Source organism: Bacillus rossius, chromosome 1, assembly GCF_032445375.1.
Source record: "Bacillus rossius redtenbacheri isolate Brsri chromosome 1, Brsri_v3, whole genome shotgun sequence".
NCBI classification, from domain to species: Eukaryota; Metazoa; Arthropoda; class Insecta; order Phasmatodea; family Bacillidae; genus Bacillus; species Bacillus rossius.
Genome location: NC_086330.1, coordinates 235,022,886 through 235,045,992, shown reverse-complemented (window position 1 = coordinate 235,045,992; position 23,107 = coordinate 235,022,886). Strand labels below are relative to the sequence as shown.

The window sequence follows — 23,107 nt, the reverse complement described above, 5'->3', positions numbered from 1 at the left end:
GCCACTGCACAGCCACACACGAAAAAGCACGCCAACGACAAAAAGTTTACGCGATGGAAATAACACCAACGACGAACCACATGCCACCCACCATACAAGCAGGAGACCAAGTGTTTGTGCGTGTCCATCCCCTGTCGGCCACACCACGTAATTACTGCGCAGGATTGGCCCCCTGCTGGGGAGGCCCCTACATGGTACAGAAACACCTGGGCCAAACTACATACCTCGTGCGCCTAGGTGGACGGCGGGTGAAGAAGATTCATCGTGATGACCTGCGCCTTGCCAAACTCCTGGGAGACAGGCTCCCAGAATCGCCTGTAACACTGACTCCACCAGAACACCCAGCACCCAGGAGAGAACTGGACGATCCGACCACCCCTGAGGGTGAGGCGGACGAGGACCAGAACGGTGGGCAAGTCTCACGCCGATGGCTCAGACACAAACGATTACCACGAGTAATTATCACTGATGTCTCGGCGGATGAAACAACATTAAATGCAGACAAGGCACCAAGTACACCACCGGTTGTGACCGAACCGTACGAGACTGACCCCGATGCACCTGTGTGACTGACCCGGGGCGCCTGGGGCCACCTGGCATCCCTGGAGGACGCCCACTTCACTGACCATGTGATCGAGCCGAACGACGAGGCTAACGAACAGCCCCGCCGGCCAACCCAGCACTCGTGCCACCTGGATGACAATGGCCTCGATGAGCCAATGACCCCACAGCGATAAATGCATCGACAAATGCGAACAAGGCTGTTCACAGGCGCAGACACCGCACCTGATAGGAGCAGCGACCACGCGCTGGCACCACCCGCAATGGAACCAGAGAAGGACCGGACTAACCAGAACTCGAGTGGTCTGGCATCACCCAGGGTTCCAGAAAGTGAAGAGACCACGTCGGCTACCCAAACTGACCTCCGCCAACATGAAAACCTGACCAGACGTCCCCAACGGGTCAGACGGCCACCGGAATACCTCGCAGACTATCACCTGGGAACAATCCGGGGCGCCCGCAATGCTGATGAAGCCCCCGGTTTCACACAGCGGGATGACCTGTGAGCAGAGCGCGGGTCCTACCAGCTGCTGCCACTCTAAGTGCCTCCAGCTTGGACGTGCTGCCAATGCTAGGGGTGCAACCATGCTGCTGAGTACCGATCACAGGGAAAGACCGGGCTTCTCCAGGGGGGGGGGGGGCGTTTGACGTTGTACCGCCTGTGACTGTGAAGCCTGGTCTTCACCCCGCCAGTACCTTACCCCGCTGCGAGACAGCACCCCTAGCCTAGCCTATGCAGGCTGATGCTGCCCTCCTCTCCTAGGCCGGCCGCCGTCAACTGCAGTCGACAACGGGTCATCAACTAGGACGTATGTGCCATTCCCTGCGTTTCCCATCGTTCAAAAACCGTCAGGTAATTACGTGCGTGTGTTCATTGTGTTCAGCCATCAAATAGCCTAGCAGCTTAGTAGTGCACTCTGTAGCCGATGACCCACCACAACAATGGATAGATGCTTTAAGACTAGCCTGGCGCCCTCCCGGAGAACAAACACCTCAACAGAAACACCAGCAACTACTAGGCTCATCCCGGGTATCGAGTTCAAGACTCCGGGTGATGGCAAGAGTATTTAATTATTTAAATTGTGGCATCAAGTTGGTGGACTGTAAATTTATTAACATATTGTCTCCCTGTGAACTGTATTATTGTGATTTCTCCTAATCCGACTTGATCATTGTCATGGGCACTTTAATTAAGGCCAGTGGCCGCTGTGAATGTTAATGAGGTTCGATGTCTGCTCCGTGCGTGCGGTGCTCGCACGGAATGGCTACGATGCACTTGTTTAATGTTTGGGAATTAGTAATTTTGTCCTAATATCTTTTCCCTTAATAAATTGTTTTATGGGTTTGAGCCCCCGGGGTTCCATGCCCTTAAGTTTCTTTGAGTCTATTGGGGTCACGCCCGAGGCGCTCACCTGACTCATTCCTGCTGAACTGGGGGTGTGCTCCGAAAATGGGATCGTGTTAGCGGTGCGGAGCACGGGCTTAGAGGCCATGTTGGGATAACATCAACCTTTTTAAATATAAGTTGTCCAAAACATGCATACATGCATCCACCGTTTCTTATTAATGAATACGTAATCACCTATTGGCTCACGCTCACATGACAACATTCTCCAATTACAAAAAAAAACATTTGATACTCGCAAACAAGAAATGGCTACCTACCTACAGCTTCAGAATACAGCAACGTCGTGATTTAAGCATCGTAATAATATTAATGTAAAAACAAGCTGCAAATCAAGAAATTTGTTGTTACACTAAATTAAGAAACGTTAGCATAATAGAAAAGTATGCTGGATAACACTTACCTAACTACACAGAATAGCAATAAATGTCAGTTTGCACCTTACTTAACAGGTCCTGTACGGTATCATATTAACGTCAATTTCTCAAAAGTATTATGAATTTTGTATCTTCGCTTACGGTAAAAAATAGTGGAAGGTCCATTGCACACAATAAAGGTGTTTTCGAATTCTTATTTACACTTATCTAACTACACAGATTAACAATAAATGTCTGTGCACACTTTACTTAACAGGTATTGTACAGTTTCATATTAACATTGACGCCACTCCCGCTGCCTGTCTAAGTTTTTAAATTGATTATTAATGTTGAAAGTGATCTCAGGGGTTTTAACGGGGTTTTGGCCTCGTGGCTGCAGGCAGGAGCGCGTCGAAGTTCGAAACCTACCCGGGCTGTTCAGGCCACCCAGGACGCCTTATAAATAACTGGTAAACGATTTGACATGATACTGCACTTTATTCAGAACGGATACACTCATTGGTCCAGGTACTGGCCGCTTCTGTTGTCTAACCGCTGCGACACGCGTATCTTTCTACGTAAACGGTAAGCACGACCAGGATAGGTTGCCAAGTGTTGTACACGGACTTATACAGTGGCCTATTATAAATGTAAATGGCGCGGCGGATAGCCACAGATCTCCTGTGCTGCAAGAACTTCTACAGGCAGTTACGTTAGCATTGAAAACAGCACATACAAATGGACGTTTCAAAATTATTTGCAATTTAACCTATGGCGAAATATTAAGGTCCCGAAAAAGTACGTAACCCGGTATGCTGGAATCATACACGTTACAGTCACTTATTAATCAGAAGATACTCGGGTAGATTGCATGTTACACGTTACACATTTACAGATGATGAAAATTAAAAGGCGAAAGTTAGCGAGTAAGAACTCGACACACGTTGCTAAGAGTCTTCGACGATAACAATTAATTGGTTTTGAAGCCGAAAAGCTGCGTACCTCAATTACGCTGTCCTTAAACTGGACATGGAATTACGTAAAATATGTAAAATTCCCTGTTGGGATAAAAATTAATTAGTTACGAGTCGCACGAAATATCGTGCGACTGGGTGGGGTCGGCGCCGGGCTGGAAGAAGGATTTTAAAACTTACACTATTGCTGATATGTGGATGTAGCGCGCAAGTTGATGGCTCAACGTTCGCGGAGCGTCCGACCCCTGCGAGCTCCCGACGGTAACTGAGTTCGAGACTGCCCTGCGGCCTCGCGCCTAAACGCGTGGAGCGCGGGATAACAGATCCGGCCAGTTTTGGGCTTAAAAGACATGTTACACAATATATGTTTAAAAAACAATTAGACATGATTTTCCTTGAATTAATTATGTTTTAAATTGTTATTAAATTGGTTGTTTTTGATTTGAACAGAATAATTACGTATTTAATTCGGCGCATTGCCACACCCGGCCGGGCGCTGGCGTCGCTTTGGTGTTCGTCGCGGCGCACTTTTGTACACTCGGCGGACATCACGCTCGGGCGTGTTTGATGCACTTAAGAGTAAGTGTTGTTGTGACATAACGGCCTGTGCGAACCAGAGGGAGTACCGGCGGTCGGCGTCAACGTCAATTTTTCAAATATGTAATATTAGAAATTTTGAATTTCCGCTTTTGGTAAAAAAAATAGTGGAAGGTCCATTGCACAAATTATGGGTATTATTCGAAAAAAAAAAATTTAAGGAGGCGCCCCTCAAAGTAATATTTACCAAAATGTTTCCTTTCACTAAAATAATCAAACACCATTTACCTGTGAAAGGTTATCTTCTTATGATTTTCCTTCAGTAACTGGTTCTCATTTTTCCTAGAACATCTATTCACACAACCATACGCAACACACTGACGCCGCCGTCAGTGCTCCCTCTGAGAGCACAGGCCGTTATGTGTCCTCAACACCTGATGAGTGCCGCGCCTCGAACGCGCCCGTGCGTGCAACATAGTGCAGTGCCCCGAACGGCGTGACGTCAGTCACGGCCCCCTACATGTGCAAAGCACCCAGTCGGGTGTGGCACTGCGCAACTAAATAATTTGTTCATGCATTCGATAAATCAAACAAAAACTAATACTTGTAAAATAACTAATAATTAATGTTAATTTAATAATCATTTTGTAAACTGGGATCATTCACAAAACTGGCCGAAATCATCTTCCCGCGTTCCGCAGTTTCCCGCGGAATCTTCCCCCCTCCCTGGTCCCGGTGGCCAGGGAGGTTAGTCAGTCGCCATCCAGCACTCGCCAGGGCCGGCAGCCCACGCACGGGGAGCTCTCAACTTTCGCGCCAACTTCACCAGTCACTGCAATAGGTAATTATAGTCAAACTGTTTAACTCAGCTCCCCGGTCGACCCGAATCGGCCGTTCGAGATTTCGCACGGTCCTTAAATATAATGTGCAGCCCGATACAGGGCTTTTCGAGTGCTACGTAATTAATTAGGTGACCCTCCGTGGCACCTGCGCCTCACGCTAGTGAAATCTCACCTCGGGAATTAGTTCATCGCCCACGCGGGGCGGCACTGCGCCAAACGCGTACCTAAGTGTAAGGACGAGTCATTAACTGGGACGTGCCACGGTCGCGGGCGCGATATCCTGCCGGATTCCGCCGCGTCCGTACCCAGCGTAATGTGGCCCCAGCCACCACGCGGAGTAGCCGCCATTGTAGAACCACCTGTGTGGGACACCCGGACCTGGTCCGAACCCGGGACTAACCACAGTGACTGTAGTGTAGTGTTTTGTATTAAGTAATTTTGTATGACCAGTCGTCCACGTATTTCACGTTGCGTTCCGCAAACTTTCACGTAGGTAGGAACAGACTTACCGCTCACCCGAGCATCCCACTCGCAACTCGCCGGGAACAACCCCTATTAACGTACTTGCCACCGGGTTACCGTGTGGCCGTAAAAAGTCCGCCAATAGAGGGTGGCGTGCGTGGAGCTTAGGTCGACGATGAAGCGGCCAGTCACGTGAGCGTGTCAAGTGTAAAGTGTGCGACGGAATAAACCAGCTAAAATTACGTGTGTGTTTTTATTAATACGGCGTCCTGGGAGGCCATAACAGCCCGGGGAGCCCTTTGCCAACGCGTCCCTGCCTGCAGCCACGAGGCCAGGAACCCCGCCCTTGAGATCAAAATTAATCAAAACATTTCTAATTCACGTAAAATTCAGATCAGGCAACGGGGACGGCGTCAACACGATGCCATAATATATTAATATATCATGCTTTACAGATTGTCACACTGGTTTAAAATCACACATTCTACTTCTAAAACAAATAAACTTTTGAGAAATTACAACAGATTTACCTACAACACTCAAAAACCAAATTAACGATATATAAATTAACCAACTTTCAACTTCTCGCAATGTAATCATATTGTGAAATCAAAGATGTTATCCATTATGCAATATGACGGGCCTTCCCCCTCCGCAATCTTCTCCTGACTACAAACCCCTCACAAAACGACGTGTTTATATTCCATCTGGTCAATTTACTTATCGTTGCTGCTAAGGAGGTGGCGCTATTAGTTTTATTTTTGTGCAGGAAAAATGAATTCAAATATTAAAAGTGGTCGGTTAGGTTAGCTGCATTAAAACACATCTTCCCGCACCCTAAGATTCCAGAGATTATCTCTGTAAGATTCCGGTCGACATTTTGAATTTAGTACATTAGCCCAGGCACCGTGAGCGCTGTGTTTGTTGTCATTTCTTTTTTACGATATCAGTCGTAGTGTGTGATTCAAAACTTTGATTTGAACTATATGGTCGTTCGTTGGTGTATATTTTATGTACGGTGTGCTTTATGTATTACTGAAATTTATATTGATTATGTTATTAAATATTTAAATTATTTTCAAAATGAAAATGTTACTCACACCTGTATTTTTTCATTTTTGAGGTGACCATAACCTATGTGTATCATGAGTCAAACGTTCTTACGTCATTTTTATCGGTATCAATTTAAACCAGTGTCAGTGTTGTTTCACTGTAGTTTTTCAGTGCGTGTAGGGCAAGTTCACAAATATGTTTGGGAGAATTCTTTCAGGAACAATTTGACATGGAAATGTACTTCTGCTAGAGGTAAGGAAATCATATACATAATGCTTTGCAACCGAGAGCTAAGTTGTCAGTATCCTGATTTGGGCTGCTGCTGCCTCATAATTATACCTATCACCACTTCTGCTCCCATTCGTCTCCTGAATAAACGCATAATATTGTGATGTCACAAACAGGTAATTATCGGACGTTGTGGTTTTTTAGAACTGAAATAACTCAGAAAACGGTTAGCACATACTTATCACGTCCTTAAATTTACCCTGAAGGGATTGTTTTTAATTTCTAGTTGTTTGTAAAAAGTAGTAGTTTATATCTTACATTACTATACAAGCATCGGTCGTCGCGGTTTCGTTGAACGAAAAGTAAATAAAAACGGAAAATATGTTTTTCAAGTACTAGAGACGTTTCTATATTATCTCCGAAAACATGGTTTCTTAATTCCTACTGGTTCCTGAAAAGTAACAGTTGAAAGCTTACATTACAATACCTGTGTTTTCACACTGCTGCCACCAGTCATTTTTTACCCGTGATTGTGTATCTCTTGTTTAGCATAACTGTAGCCAATGATGGAGATTTTAAAATATGCTAATGCTTCTGTTTCATATATTGAAGTTTATACCTAGATCCTGAAGGCCTGATCCCGTGGTACACGTTATTCAGTACGTTGTAAGATCCTGTACATAAAAAAATATCATGTTATAATATAATAATAATCGTAAGTCAAATAAAAATTATTAATTATTTTTCAACCTACAATCATAATTCTATCTTATAGGCTATGGTAATTTCTTTTATGTGCAAGATCTGATGTACTAAACTAAAACAGCAACCATCATGTACCACAGGATAGAGCCAACAGGATCATGCCATCAGGATCTTTTGATGTACTGAACTAAAACAGCAAGCATCATGTACCACAGAATCAAGCCAACAGGATTATGCCATCAGGATCAAGCTTTCAAGATCCAGGGATAAACTTGGATACATGAAACAAAAACATTAAAAAATCAGCGCTAACCTATGTAGGAGGCAGGTACATACTGTTTGCCGTCTGATAGAAATGATGCAGCCGTTCCTATCAACAAGATCTCTTCGATGGAACATGAATTCCTTGAGGTACCCAACGTAGTCCGGATTGGCAGACCATTTTGAGGTACATTCTGCCTCACATCGGCCCAAAGACTTTCTATTCTATCCCTGTGTTAGGATCATAAAAATTCATAACTATGATTCACCTGTAGATGAACATAATCGTGTTCTGAAAAACAATAATAAGTAACCCGACAGTTGCTAATAATTTCCGTTCCGGGAATAATGAAGTTCTCAATAATGAACAGGAGAGTTCTGCTGAAATGACCCTAAATAGAATATTTTTTTTCTTTTTTTTTAAAATTTAAATTCTATATAAATTCAATAACAGTATTCCAAAGATTATGTGAAAAGTAAAATGTAATGCTAAATTTGTAAACTGATGGCAATGGTCTATTTACAAAGTTTTGACAGTTAACTGAATGTGTTACTCTGACAATAACCCAGAAGTTGGTTACACTGAAAATTTCACTCTTAACAAACAGCTGATAGTTGGCAATTGGAATGGTTTCTCCAGGCCTAGAAGAATATTTCCACAGTATATAAAAGTTGATTGCAGGTAAAGATATACATTTTATTCACATTTAAAAAGTTACTTGTACCACGTCACACCCGTAACACTGTTTAGTACTTAAAGTTTGAAACAAATGAAACTAAAAGTAATAGGGAACTGAAAATTTATATGCACTAGCTCAGTCATATAACCTACAAATTCAATTACAATTTTTTTTAGTAATACTGCTAATAAGAGCTGAAAATACTGTTACGGGTGTGACAATACATTGTACATAGCATATCAGACATGTTTGGTTTAGATACACTGCACATTACTTAGAATTTTTTTGGGTGTTTCTTAATACTGTTAGAGTACCTACCCATAAGTTCATAATTTTCTTGATACATGTATACTCATCTATACATTGGTAGTGCTAACTTAACCTATAATTAACATAACCTTGCTAATTTTTTACATTAAATTAATAAGTTATTACATTTAAATTATTTATTACTATTTAATAATGATCTGGTAAGTTTAAAGTGCTTATGGCAGTGATCATGTACAGTAATATACTATAAGATAATGACTGATTGTCAATACTGGAAAATGTTACTAAGACAGCTTATTTTTTCCTTTGTTATAGCCTATATAGTACGACTAGATGTCTTCTACTGAGAGGGTAAAAAAGTATCGGCAAAAGTTACACCAGAATAAAGAAGAACATGAAAAACATTTGGAGAAGGAAAGGGAAAGAGACAGAAAAAGACGCGACAAAGCAAGAGAAATGTGTCAGATAAGCAAAAAAGCATTAAAACGTAAAAGGCTGAACGATGCAGACAGACAAAGAAAACACAGAGAGAAAATAAAGAAGAGAGGAGCAGCAACAATTTCAACAGGACTGACACCTGATAAAGAGTCATATTCTTGTATCCGTTCTTTTGGAAGAGCTGTTAATAAAGTAAGAAAGCACCTTCCGTCTAGTCCAAGGAAGAAAAGTGCAGTGGTTAAGAAACTTTTGTTAGAGGTACTACCTGAGGTAGCTAAAAAAGTTGCTAATATTTCTAAAACAGGAAAACATTTACACAAAGAAACAGAAGAAAAAGTACTGGAGTTTTATGTAAGAGATGATGTTAGTTCTCAAAAACCCGGTCGAAAGGATGTTGTAATCATTAAAAATCTTCAAACAGGTGAAAAAGAATATTTTCAAAAGAGAATTATGATTTCAACAATAGGAGTGGCGTACGAGCTGTTTATTTCTGAATATCCAAATCTAGAAATCAAGAAGTCCAAATTTTACTCCTTGCGACCCCCATATGTTCTGCCAGTAGCAGAAACACCACATAATGTGTGTGGCTGCAAATACCATTCCAATATGCAGTTATTAATTGATGCTGTGAGCAAAGCTGTTACGTTCCCTTGTCAAATGGATGATCTTCTAGTTACTGCAGTATGTGATGAAGACAATTACCCTTGCATGGCTAATTTTTGTGACCAGTGTAGACACTTTCCTATAATTGGGCTCATTGATAAAGACAACATGGACATAGATGTCAAGTGACAACAATGGAAAGATGTCAACCTCATAGAGCATACAGGAAAAATACACAACTGCATACAAGAAATTCAGAATCAATTTCCACAATTTAAACTGCACTGTTACATTAAAAGAAAGCAAGCACAGCATTTCGAAGCTACAAAATTAAAAGTTACAACAAATACTGCTGTTCTTCAAATAGACTTCGCAGAAAACTATACAGCAGGGTTTCAAGATGAAATTCAAAGTGCACATTGGCACAAACAACAAGTATCACTTTTCACTGCAGTTGCTTGGGTTGGTGTCTGCAGACGTTGTTTTGTAATAGTCAGTGATGACTTGAACCACAACAAATACAGTGTCTGGGTTTTCTTAAATAAATTGATCACTGTCTTGAAAGAAGAATTTCCCAGCCTTGCACGGGTTCATATATTTTCGGATGGAAGTGCAGCTCAATTTAAGAACCGTTACATAATTCTGTCTTTGACATATTTTCAGCAAGATTTTGGTATTGATTGCACTTGGAACTTCTTTGCTACATCTCATGGCAAAGGGTCTGTAGACGGTGTAGGAGGGACAGTGAAACGTACAGTTTGGCGTTTAGTCAAGTCACGTCAGTGTGTTGTACAGTGTGCAGAAGACTTTTTTGACTGTGCTAGGAATGCCTTAAAGGGGATAACAATCCTCTTCACATCTGCCATTGAGATTATTTCAATGTATGAAACTGTGTCCTCAAGATGGGTTAATGTTGATCCGGTTCCAAGGCTCCAAAAACTTCACAGCTTCCAGCCTGTGACTGAAGGCGTTGTTAGAGTTGCTATAACATCTTATGGTGAAAAAAGTTTGGTTGTAAACTTGAAAAATGCATATAATGAGTGTGAAGTTAGTGATGCTCCACAACCAGGCCCATCTGCATCAGTCGGCATAGAGGGCACAGACAGTATTGAAGTTGGCGACTTTGTATTTGTGCAACTTAATGTAATGGGTCTTGGGACCAAAACCACTAGCCAGAAAGACTATTTTGCTGAAGTGCTTAGTATTGACATTGAAACTAACCAAGTAGTTTTAAAATACATGCATCCAAGTGGGAAGATGTGGATCTGGCCAAAAGAAAATGACATTTCAACTGAGGACATTTCTGTTATTGTGAATAAATGTGAACCTCCCAAACTTGTCAATAACCGTGTACAGTTTACATTTAAATAATTTCTTTTTAGTCAAAATGAAGTTTAAAGAATGGTTAAAGTAGGTTTTTTTGATTTTAAATAAATAAATAATTTTTAAGAATTGATTTTACAAATCTATCATCATTAAAATGTTTTGTCACACCCGTAACGTCACACCCGCAACATGTAGAAAATTTTTTAAAAATTATAAAAAAATAGTTGTGCTTGTTTAAAATTCATTTTCAGATAATTTTAATCATCAGAATACACTTAAGTTATTTTTTAAGAATTTAAATTATTTTTTCCAAAATTTTATTAACAGACATTTCCAGTCAAAAACACCGTTCATAAAGAGAGGTATTTTTTGTCACACCCGTAACAATTTTAATTTTAGCACCACGGTACCTTAATAAAGAGTTTAGATATATTTTAAGCTTTTGGTTTGTGAACTAATCATTTAGAGAAGAGTACATCCACTTTAAAAAATTATGCTTACTTAAAATTTTTCTGGACAAACTGTTTTGCATTGCAGAATCTACCAATTTTGTCACACCCGTAACAATGGAATGACCCTAGTGTGATATTCGACAGAAATGAGAAAAATATTTTTACTATTTCTCTCAATGCCCCTGAAAACCCACTGACCCTGGACAATTTGACTTATATTATATTTAAGTTTACCAATTTTGGCCTCATCTAGTTACCCACTGACCCTGGACAATTTGACTTATATTATATTTAAGTTTACCAATTTTGGCCTCATCTAGTTCAACATCTGAATCTGGTCCTTCCAATTTTCCTACAAATGCATCCATACTTAATTTGATCATCATCTATTGACAATAGGACAACCAATTTGTGACAGTTTCTACCACATGACAAAATGTGTCCTAATGTATTCAGCACGTGGGTGATTAATAGTTAATAAGAAATACTTGATCTTGATGATCTTTTGAAATGAAAAATTACTTTCTTTTTTGAAGACCACATGCCCTTTCTGAATGATTTTTGAAATTACATTTTACCCTCTTAATTTTGTTACCGACCCATGTACTTAACAGTCGCCCGTTGACAGAGAAATAATTTGCTGTCCTCTGCCAACTCAATGACCGCCCCACATTTGTTACACTTCACTTCACAACTCAACACCCCATGATCTTCCAAATACTCAAATAAAAAGTGCGAAGAATCTGTAATGCACAAATTCGAATACATCCAGGGAACACCCGCTGCATAGTCCTTTCACACCACACTCAGCTCTCCGAAACACCAGCCATATCAAACAGAATATACGATGGCTGTAATCAAAGAATTTCCCGGAAAGACTGCAAAATTCAATATGTTAGCTACTTCAGTGCGCTGCATGAATTTCTCACAGAAAATGAATGACATTAACAATTCAATTCAAATTTTTGGCTCCCATTTGACTCATACGTTACAACGTGACTCAAAATAGTACGTACTTTAAATGCAATTTAACAAAACAAAAATTTTGTAATAAAATTACTTATTCTAATAAAACAAACTATAATATAAACATTAAAAATTCCTTACAATTGCAATATGGTTATTTAAATGAATTTCATTATATCACAACACCTGCATTGACTAAAGTTCTCCAAAAAAAATTTATGAAACCTACACGGGTAAACAATACATGTTGGAGATTGCGTGATATGATAATGAAAACTGTAAACTGTTATTTTCCACAAACCAGTAGAAATTAAAAAAACTTTCCTTATTAGCGTTAATTCAGGAACATCACTAGTATAGGGAAAACATATATTCCTATTCATCTCCAGTAAACAATGAATGGCGGCGGCAGCATAAAAGCACAGGTATTGTATGTAAGGTACATTTCGGAGTAAATATAGGGATGTGTGCGGTATGTGAAAACCTGTTCCCGTTTTTTTTCTTTCCATTATAAAAAGCAGCTATGTCCAATAATCACCCACAAACAATATTCTTCAAACTGATCCCGGTAATATTCTTACAGTGTGGCTTTTCCATAAAGTACGTAATTATAAAATTCCGAAAATACTTTTCCCAACACTCAGGGTGGCCAGCCAACCAGGAAATCGGGAAATGCGGGAAATAGCCAGGATTTCTTTAAAAAACCAGGAATACCTGGAATCAACCAGGAATTTTTATTAGAACCGGGATTTTTTTTATGAAGTAACGATCGCGATAATATACGGTTGTTAAAAGCCTATGATGGAGAAACTTGAACGTGAGCATGTTCACCACTCGTCGAAGCACGACAGTATGCTCGCGAGCTATATTTAGTGAAAGTTAATTTGTTCATATTGCATTTAAAAACTTTTGTAGTACGTAAGAAACTGTTATCAATTCAGACTTCCATACTTATTGTTTATGTATTCAAAAGCAACAGCATTTTGGCTGAAAATGTTGTAGAGTGGTAGCACTAGTTTTATATATAGCCTATATTTTTTTTACTTTGCGCTTATGTTGTTGCGTCACGGCATCACGGATAATTTTCTCGAGTTTTTTTAAAAGTTTAGTTGTGCGGGACGTTGTTTTGAATTTTTTAATCTAACATGTAATTTGCGCAGACTATCAAAATGTCAAAGAGTTCGGTCACCACAAACAATGACAAATATACGGAAGAGTTTGAATGGGTGGAGAAAGATCCAAACTGCAGGGCAAATGCCATTTGCAATTTGTGTAATGTTAAAATCAATATCGGTAGCATGGGAAGAACAGCAGTAGCCAGCCACGCAAGAGGGGCAAAACACGTGCGTGTCAAGTAATTTTGGTGATGTGAGATTATAAATTTTTTTGTGGTAGGTTTTGTTTTAAGCAAGTTCGTTGATTTAATTTTTAAGCCTATAGTTAAGTTGTGTATTGTTTAATGCCAATAAAACATCATATTGTGTGTGCTTTGTGTAACAAAAATGCAAATTGTATGCAAATATTGATAAATACCACCCTTGAAAAAACCTGGAAAAAACCAGGAATTTTATTAGCCCAGAAGAGTGGCCACCTTGACACTAGAGACGTTCCTATATTTACCCCAAAATTAGTGTTTCTATTTTCCTACTGTTTTCTGATAAATAACTGTGCACTACACGGCCGTTTCCATTTTTTTTCCCGTGTGGGTCCCTGTGCATGTATGAGTTGGAGAACTTGAGTAAAATCATGAAAATGGTCAATTACTTTATGTTAGCTACTTTCAAAATACTTAAAAAACATTATAAACTGTTGGTTGGGTTAATATAGCCATATTAAAAATACTGTAAAATATATTTAATTGTTGCTTAGGCATTAAGTACCAATTATAATGTAGCTATTCTGATGTAACTAACCGTTCACATGATTTCACAGTATTTTTATTGGCATTTGGCTCTTATTGTAAAGTATGACCATACCAAGGATATTCAGTTAAAGCCTTAATATAGTTTTGATTTTTTGATGGCTTACTTGTTGCAGTTTTTGTGTTTCTGATGAAAATAAACATTGAGCTTCTTTTTCATTCAAATTTCTTAAAGCTTAGTTTGTTGTTGATTTCTGTAAAATAAAATTTTTATGCAGCTTCTTCACATTTTTGCATTGGCTTAAACAATAGGGGGGAGAAATTAATACATAGTCATGTGTCGATTTTAGTGAGTTGTCACCTCTTTCCTGCAGTGTGAAATTTTTATTTAACCCTGGTGCTAGTACTGTTGCAGTGTATAGTGTAACAAGAATTTGCAACAAACAAGTACACAAATTATTTGGACTTTAAAGCCTTAAGGCGGTTTATAGACTAAAAATCACTACACTGCCGAATCGTGTTATTTTGGTAAAATGTGAATAAAACCTTTGAAATCAACTACCCGACCACTCTGCCCGGTCAGTATAAGTACCTGCGTACCTGGGAGCAAAGGTCATTCGAGTCAGGCTCTTCAAACGAGGAGGTTGTATTTCTCCTCCCCCTGGTAGGCTTTAGACATGCAAGGGCGGTTGGCCGCCCCCCCCCCAAAATGTGCGGGTTCTACCCGCGCATGCGGAGGACGGCTGAGAGCCGCAGTGTTGCCAGTTCTACTCCACCCGACCAGGGCCACGATCCTCCACTGCTTATCGTTATTGAAGTTGACAATCCGCCGCGCTGGTGAGTGAAGTTTGACGGCCTGCCGAGAAATACCTTCGCGCGCACTTTAGACATCAACAAATTTACGTGTTGTACATAATATTCAATGTTAACCTATGGTTTAAGATAAAACCATAATACATTTAAAATATACTAGCTGCCCGACCCGGCTTCACACGGCTATACTAGTGGAAAAAAATTAAGCCACATCTCCCATTTACAGTAATGGTAAATAAAAAAAATTCATTGAAAATTTATTAGAATGCTGTATAATGTACCGGAGAGAAAATGAATAGCACCGATGGTTTCCCGACTCGTGCACGCAACGTACAACTGATGTACCCGTACTTCGCTACGGCAGTCTACAGGCAGATCACTCTTGCGCCGCTCATTATACATGCCCCTCCTTGTGGGTACGCCACTGCCGCGCGATGCCCGTTGCCATGGAGACGCAGAAGGCATGAACAATGCAAAATCCTATTATGCAGACAAGTACCCACTGTTGCCTGGTTTTAACTACCCATGGGATCTAATTTTCGGAAAATGTCTAACATAAGGAACATTACTGTGAAGTTTCAAGTCTGTAAAATATATATACTTGAAAAAAACGGGCAAGTTTTGATATTTAAAGTACCCGCAAAATTTCAACGGTGATGAGGACTGCACTAACAATGAAATAGTCATTGCCATAGAGACGAATGAAGTATCAACAAAGCAACAGCCGTTGCCATGGTGATTTCCTACCAAAAACTGGAAATTTTGATATATTACGCCCCCGAAACTCCCCTTGGGATCGGATTTCCGCAGAATCCGTTCTTAGCGTCTACATCACAAAATGAGTGTCAATCGGGTGTATAGTTTTAGAGATCGCGTGATGAGTGAGTCAGTGAGTGGTATTTCGGTTTATATATATATATATATATATATATATATATATATATATATATATATATATATATATATATATATATATATATATATATATATATATATATATATATATATATCTGTGTGTGTGTGTACATACACACACACAAGTCCTTGTCAGAATTGTAACGGGAGAGAAAAATTATTGATGGTCCGAAAAATGAAAATTAATTAAAAAAATAAAAATAATTGTAGTAAAAGAAAAAAAAATTAAACACAAAGAGAGAAAAAAAAACAATAGTTTAGGTTTGCGATTTAAAGTGATAAAAAGTATTTAAATACTAATTGAACTCTTTTGAGGGTACTGATTGCTTCGTTGTTAATATCACACGGGTGTTTTTTACTTGTATGGGAAAATTAAGAATGATAAGGCATCTAGTGCGTGGCAACAATGTTAATAGGCAATAGGAAATAAACTTCTAGCGCCTGCGGCATTGTCAACACACACTTCGTACGTGTACTGCATGTTGTATCTAACCCCCTCCAACGCATTTGATTCTAAACTGGACTTTTAGTACCTAAGGATCCCTAATGTTATTGATATTACAATATAGCCTATAGCCTTCCTCGATAAATGTACTATCCAACACTGAAAGAATTTTTCAAATTGGACCAGTGGTTCCTGAGATTAGCGCGTTCAAACAAACAAACAAACAATCAAACTCTTCAGCTTTATAATATTAAGATATATTTTATTATTATTTTTACTTACATGTCAAACACATATCTTGAAATGAGACGTTAAAAACATGCTCTGCTCTATCATCATATAATTTAAAATTTTCTAACCATTACCTCAATTTGGGGAGATCTGAAGTTATGAGACAGAATTTATACCTGATACTTAAGGCTAAGATCCTGAGTTTCTCCCGAGCGGGCAAAGACACACGTAGTTATCTACATCCTCAACAGAGCGCACTAGCAGTACGGTTGAACGATGTAGCAATGCGCGGAAAAAAGAAGGGGGGTGGGAAAGAGGACGCTGTTTTCAGAATTCTTATCGCCCAGCGGGGTGTCATGTTTACGACCGGACAGGGAGAGTGTGGTGGGGGAAGGTGTACTCTTCCTCGGCGAGCATTTAGATTTCCAATCCCTTTGCCTCTCTGTCCCTTTCCCCCACACCCACCCAAGACTACGCGATCCTCAACAAAGCGCAAGAGAATAAATATTACTATTTTTGGTACATTTCAGTTAGAAACCCGTACGTAACCGAGTGCCACCCAAGGTAATTATAATAAATATTAATTTGGTGCATTACACATATATGATATACAAATTGTATATTTTACTGCGGTGATTATGTGGCCAAAACTATCAGAATTGGTCTCTTTTGCAAGAACGCTCGTTCACAGCTAACCACTACATTCAAATAAGTTGGCCAGTAATGTAGTTTTCCTTCCCCCGTAAAAAAAAATTATTTTTAACTGTGTACTACAAAGGTTTTGCGCTTCTACAAATTTTATTTCTTTACACATTTTGTCACAGGTGTGTGCGTATGTGTATTACACAAAACAGTTGAACGTTGACCATCTAATAGCATGACGTTATGTTACAAAGCGGTATTATTTGCTATATTTGATATATGATTAGGACTATTTTTCTGTGCAACTATATATACAGGCGAACTTTTTATACTATCGGAGAATTTTTTGTAGCTGAATATCTGTCTTTAAAATATTGCAGGTTTTTGCATTAATTTTAGTGTTTTAAATATATTATGTTTTTGAGTATGTATACATGAGGCTAGAGCTAGAAAAATGTTTGGTTTGCCTTTTTAGCTGACCTGCAGCTTGTGGCTTTTGAATACACTTCCCTTTTTTATATGTGATGTTTAAAAACGATGTTATTTGTAAATGTCCTGGCATTCGTACTTCTTGTAAAAAAACATAATCATATTTTCGAAAATTAAGCTATCATTTAGTAATTTATTATTGCAATATAAATACTTGTGTATGTCAGTCGTGTCTGGCGAAATGAGGAGCTCCTTCACGCTATCCCTACTGGTGACGTCAAGCATCACTGGTAGTTCGTCTTTTACGTATGAACTGGAAGTCAAAGAGGCTCGAAATAAACATCAGTTGTAACTAATAATAATTTAATTCTGAAAGGGCCACATACTCCAAGAATCGCCTTCTCTACGCAATCAAACGTGTTGGAAGTAAAATATCTAAGGAGTAGGCTACACGTCATAGTTTGTATAAGAATATTTCGGAGGGAGCTAACCAAAGGATATTTTATCGTGCATACAGATAAAGTGATATTTTAAGAGTAGGAAACCCCTCCCCCCCAACACCACCACCAAACTGATGGATTTATTGACACATCCGTACATAAAAAAACACTGCTGGGTCATTCCATATAAAATCAACCAGAGGCCTTAACCTCTACACCTTAGATTTTCATGTTTTTTTGTATATTAGTAATATCAACTAAATACATTATAAATCTATTTTTTCTAAAAAAAATTTTCAGTAGTTTTTTTTGTATAAATTTTTGAAAATTGCAAAAATAGCCAATTTTAGCAATGTTTTGGATCACTAAAATACTTGTAGGTTTCCAACTAATGGTGCTAGAAGGCTGTTTGACAGCTCATTTTAAAGGTCATTGTATGGGCTTCAATTTGATATGTAACGTGACCAACTTCGGAAAACAAAATTATTTTTATTTGTTTTCAAAGTTTTTAATATTGAATTTCTAAATAACACCATTTTCGATAGTTTTTAAAAAAAAGTATGTTATTCCTACATATATTGGTTAGATTTGTGCCAAATTTCAAGGTGGAGAATCAATGGGATCATGAGTAAATAAAAATGAGAAGTTTAGTAGATGCTTAAGGGGGCGTGGTAGATAAATAAATGCTTTAAGCGTCAGTTGGACGTTATTGGTTTTTGGAAGACAACATTGAAAAACTGCAAAACAACAATCCTACATAATGTTATTTGCCAACTTTATTAGCAGACGTCCTAAAAAGACAATTCTCGAGCGTTGTTTCTTCCGCAGCAATTAAATGTTTGAAATTACCAAGGCAAAAGTTTTGGCTTCAAGTAACCTTCAGTTTTTAATTAATGCATTTAGCTCTGGTTTAGATACCATGCCGCCTTAAGAAATAGTTGCAGCAAGGAAGAGTAGCATAATTTTACATAAAATTTTGACTTAGTAAAGTATTCAAATTTTATTGTTATAGACTAAAATTTTTTTACAAATTATAAAACACGGATAACAAATCTTACCTTACATTCATCCAGTGTTCTTTGATTAAACATTTGATCAATATGATAATACAAAGCACGTGATCTTGCTGAACAGATGTAGCCTAAGTTCAAAGCACATGATCTTGCTGAAAGGATGTAGCCTAAGTTATAACTGACAAAACATGTTACTGTGAAATACGATAACTTTTGGTGGCTTGCATGTATATTGGCAAAAAATAATGAGAATAATGAAGTTAGTCAGTTTTTTACATCCCAAAGGACCTGCTGCTTCCTTTTTTTTTATCCAACACCAAGAGCCGATATACTAGACATTAGAACTGAAGATCTTCTTTAAAAGGTTGAACCTTGTACAGCAAGCAACTGGGAGAACTTTTACACTCACTAAAGAAGAGATTGTAGAGACATCACACCTGCTTGAACGAAGTATGCCACAACCTAAGTGAAAACTGTAAATAATTAAATATATACTAAACAGATTTTTTTCATGAGCAATTATATGTTTTGTCAGTTATAACTTAAGCTACATCCTTTCAGCAAGATCAGGTGCTTTGAACTTAGGCTACATCTGTTCAGCAGGATCACGTGCTTTGTATTATCATATTGATCAAATGTTTAATCAAAGAACACTGGATGAATGTAAGGTAAGATTTGTTATCCATGTTTTATAATTTGTAAAAAAAATTTAGTCTATAACAATAAAATTTGAATACTTTACTAAGTCAAAATTTTATGTAAAATTATACTACTCTTCCTTGCTGCAACTATTTCTTAAGGCGGCATGGTATCTAAACCAGAGCTAAATGCATTAATTAAAAACTGAAGGTTACTTGAAGCCAAAACTTTTGCCTTGGTAATTTCGAACATTTAATTGCTGCGGAAGAAACAACGCTCGAGAATTGTCTTTTTAGGACGTCTGCTAATAAAGTTGGCAAATAAAATTATGTAGGATTGTTGTTTTGCAGTTTTTCAATGTTGTCTTCCATAAACCAATAACGTCCAACTGACGCTTAAGGCTGTTGGATGGTCGGGCGCTGGCATCTTGCCAGTATAGGAAAATCAATGTTAACTAAATTACTTTTTATGTAGGCACTAAATAAGATAAAAAGGTGAAATAAAAACCAAAACGCAGATAATGCAGATATACACTTGCGTTAATACCCAATTTTTTAATAACATTTTCACATAGTTTTTAAATGACTTGTTCATTTTTCAATACTCTATTGTAAACAGGCTGCCCGTTTTATATATAAAATGAATATTAAGGCATATTCTGCAAATTATTTAAATCAAAAAAGTTTCAGACCGCATGTCTCTATCTGTAATAGGAAAGCTATAATATTATATTTGTTGTATTGAAATAATTTGGCAGGGGCAAATATCTCAGATGAGCGATGGCTAGCTGGGTGAGGGGGGCAGGAAGGGAGGCAAGCTGTCAGGTAGCTGCCTTGGTGACTGGAGGGGGGGGGGGGGGTGGTACTAATCCCTTCCTGGAGCTGTTTACAGTTTGTAGGTCTGACTCACCACGGCATCGAAACTCTGGTATATTTTCCCTCCTTCGTTCTTGACAAGTTGACTTGACTCAGTTTGAATCCTAGACCCTAAAACAGATTTTGCAAACTGGTATACCATATCACCTCAGTGTGCGCCACCAAATTATAAGTGTATATTACCATGTTACTGACAATGCAAATAAAATTATGTAATTTACTATGTGTGCAATTTGTGTGACACTGATTATAAACCAGTTATAATGAATAGCCAAAGTTATTACAACTTCAGCATAACATTCGTTAACTGCTTTATTTACACATCGCGGACTTAAAATGGATTGAAAACATGTATCATTAATAATATATATGGTAAACAAAATGTTAAATATCTGAAAACCAATTATATAGTCATAGCTTTTAACTAGGGACCTATAAAGTAGGATATTTATTCCAAACTTAAACATAGTAAGTAGTATTCATTAAAATGCCTCTATCGAATTCGTATCTTATTTAGAAATGAAATATTTATTATATTTAGCAGATTAAGTGTGATTACGCGTGCAATCTCGGCGAGTGAGCGTACATACAAATAAAAAAATTGCTTACAAACCGTTAGTACATTGGGCCTGCGTGTTATCTGACAACATATACATAACTGTTATTGTAGGGTCAGTGAGAAAACTATTTTGCAATGTTTGAATGATTTCACCTTAATTGCGCAAAGCAAGTATTGTTGGTAAATCAGCCAGAAAACTACGTAATTATTTATTACGCTCAGTTGCGTTCATATTTAAAAAAAGGAGGAAAAAAGTATAGCAATACGGAATTAAACGTTAAACGTATATGTTTCATTGCTCCAGTTGTCTGTATATTATAAATATACGATAACTTACATTGCTGTAAATATTTTGCAGCATTGCGAAGAGTGTAGAATTATAGTGTACAGTAAAATGTAGGACCGGGACCATATGTGCGTCGCATCGTTCTTTATTTCGGCAATATAAGTTTACGCTACTGAATACACACATGCCTACATTATAAACATACATTAGCATAATATATCTGAGGACATAGAACAAGTTATAGTTATATAATTTATATGCGAGTTGTTATATTTGAATTAATGTTGCATTTACTTCACAAAACTAATCACAAACATTATTATTATTAAAATAAGTGAATATCTAATCAGACAAAAGTTATTAAACTATACAAATAATACGTTCTTTGAATGTTTGATGCAATGGGGAATCTTGATTCAGTGAAGTCTTTTGGACAGACACCATACAAATAATAAAACAACTCACTTAAACTTTAATTTATATTTCTTAATCTAAAAATAATAGTGCTTACCCAATTTATAGTAGGCCAATATATAGATGAAATTATTATATTTGAATTCTTTTGGTTAATCACAATTAACAGCTATTATTCGGATAAATTGCAAGTCCCGTGTATGTTTCAGTTGCACTCATAACACAATTCATCTTCATATTAAAAATATGGATTATTTTACAGGTTTACTGATCGACGAAGTCAGAATAAGTAGAGAATTTTGGTTCAGTAAAATGCTTCCAAAACTTCAGACATTTTACAAGGAGTGTCTTCTGCCTGAAATAATAGATTCGCGGAGAGCTCGAGGGCTGAGCATCAAAGATCAGCCATACATTCAAGATGCAAAGAAGAAACTGCAGCTTGACAAACATAAAACAAGAACAAAAAGTATTTGATGTGATTTGGGAGGTAATGTGTAGCTTATATGCGTGTACTTTATGTACAGATATGTAGGCCTATTGTAGATATTGTAGGTATGTTTGTTTTTGAATGCCTAAAAAAGGTTATCAACCGATAAAGTAACTAATAACGCAATTTAAAAGCCTGCGTGTTTCTCTCTCTCACTCCTTTTTACATCGCACATTCTCTGATCAGCTTCTGTAAAAAACATTTTTGTGAAAATCAATTTTCAACATGTTTTTGTGGCTTGTTGCTGAATTAATAATAACTACACAATAACGTAATGACTTCTAAATCACATATAAAAAAATAATTTATTTGCTTATATAAATTATAAGTAGATTTCTTCTGGCTTTGCCGACTTCGGAATAACGATTACTAGGTACAAAGATTTGTCTTAGGTCGTGCAAGTGTTTCAGATTATGCCTGTGGTAATAGAAAGGATTTATGTTTCTTGCAGGAATGAACAGTAATTTTTTTTAACAGAAAAATTAATGAAAAAAATTATTAAAAATTACTTTAGTACACTCTGTAATTCGTTGGCATATTTAATTTTGTTTCGAAGGCATAAGAATTTCACCGAAAGGGAAATTTACTAGCGAAGAAGTTTCTTGCTCATTATGGTGACCTTCGAAACAGTTTTGAAGTATGCTCGTATAATAAATGTGTGTATCTACAATATCAGTATAAATGCAAATTTAATAGAATTACATAATTATATTTATTTATATATTTGTGTAATTATAATAATGATAAAAGGTTAAAATAATATTGCAAAGATTATATGTATGCTGCATACTGTACACTTTATTTAGCTTGCAAATTATTTTTTTTTACTCTCCTGAACCATACAATGATAACACAGTTGCCCATATTAATTAATTTTTTTTTTTAAAATGCACCGTGCTATTGCATAATCGCAATTCCGTCCGTATAAAATTTTAGGTC

At 37.7% G+C, this 23,107-nt stretch overlaps 1 protein-coding gene across 1 annotated transcript in view; it reads left to right on the top strand.

The window, feature by feature from the left end:
• Nucleotides 1–6,065: 6,065 nt before the first annotated feature.
• The window catches only part of LOC134527376 (uncharacterized protein C18orf19 homolog A), a 60,918-nt gene continuing 43,876 nt past the window's right edge, over nucleotides 6,066–23,107 (top strand). Inside the window, exon 1 of the mRNA XM_063360008.1 lies at nucleotides 6,066–6,442. Coding sequence (XP_063216078.1) covers nucleotides 6,274–6,442 — 169 coding nt within the window. The 5' untranslated portion in view covers nucleotides 6,066–6,273. The remainder of the gene's footprint in view (nucleotides 6,443–23,107) is intronic.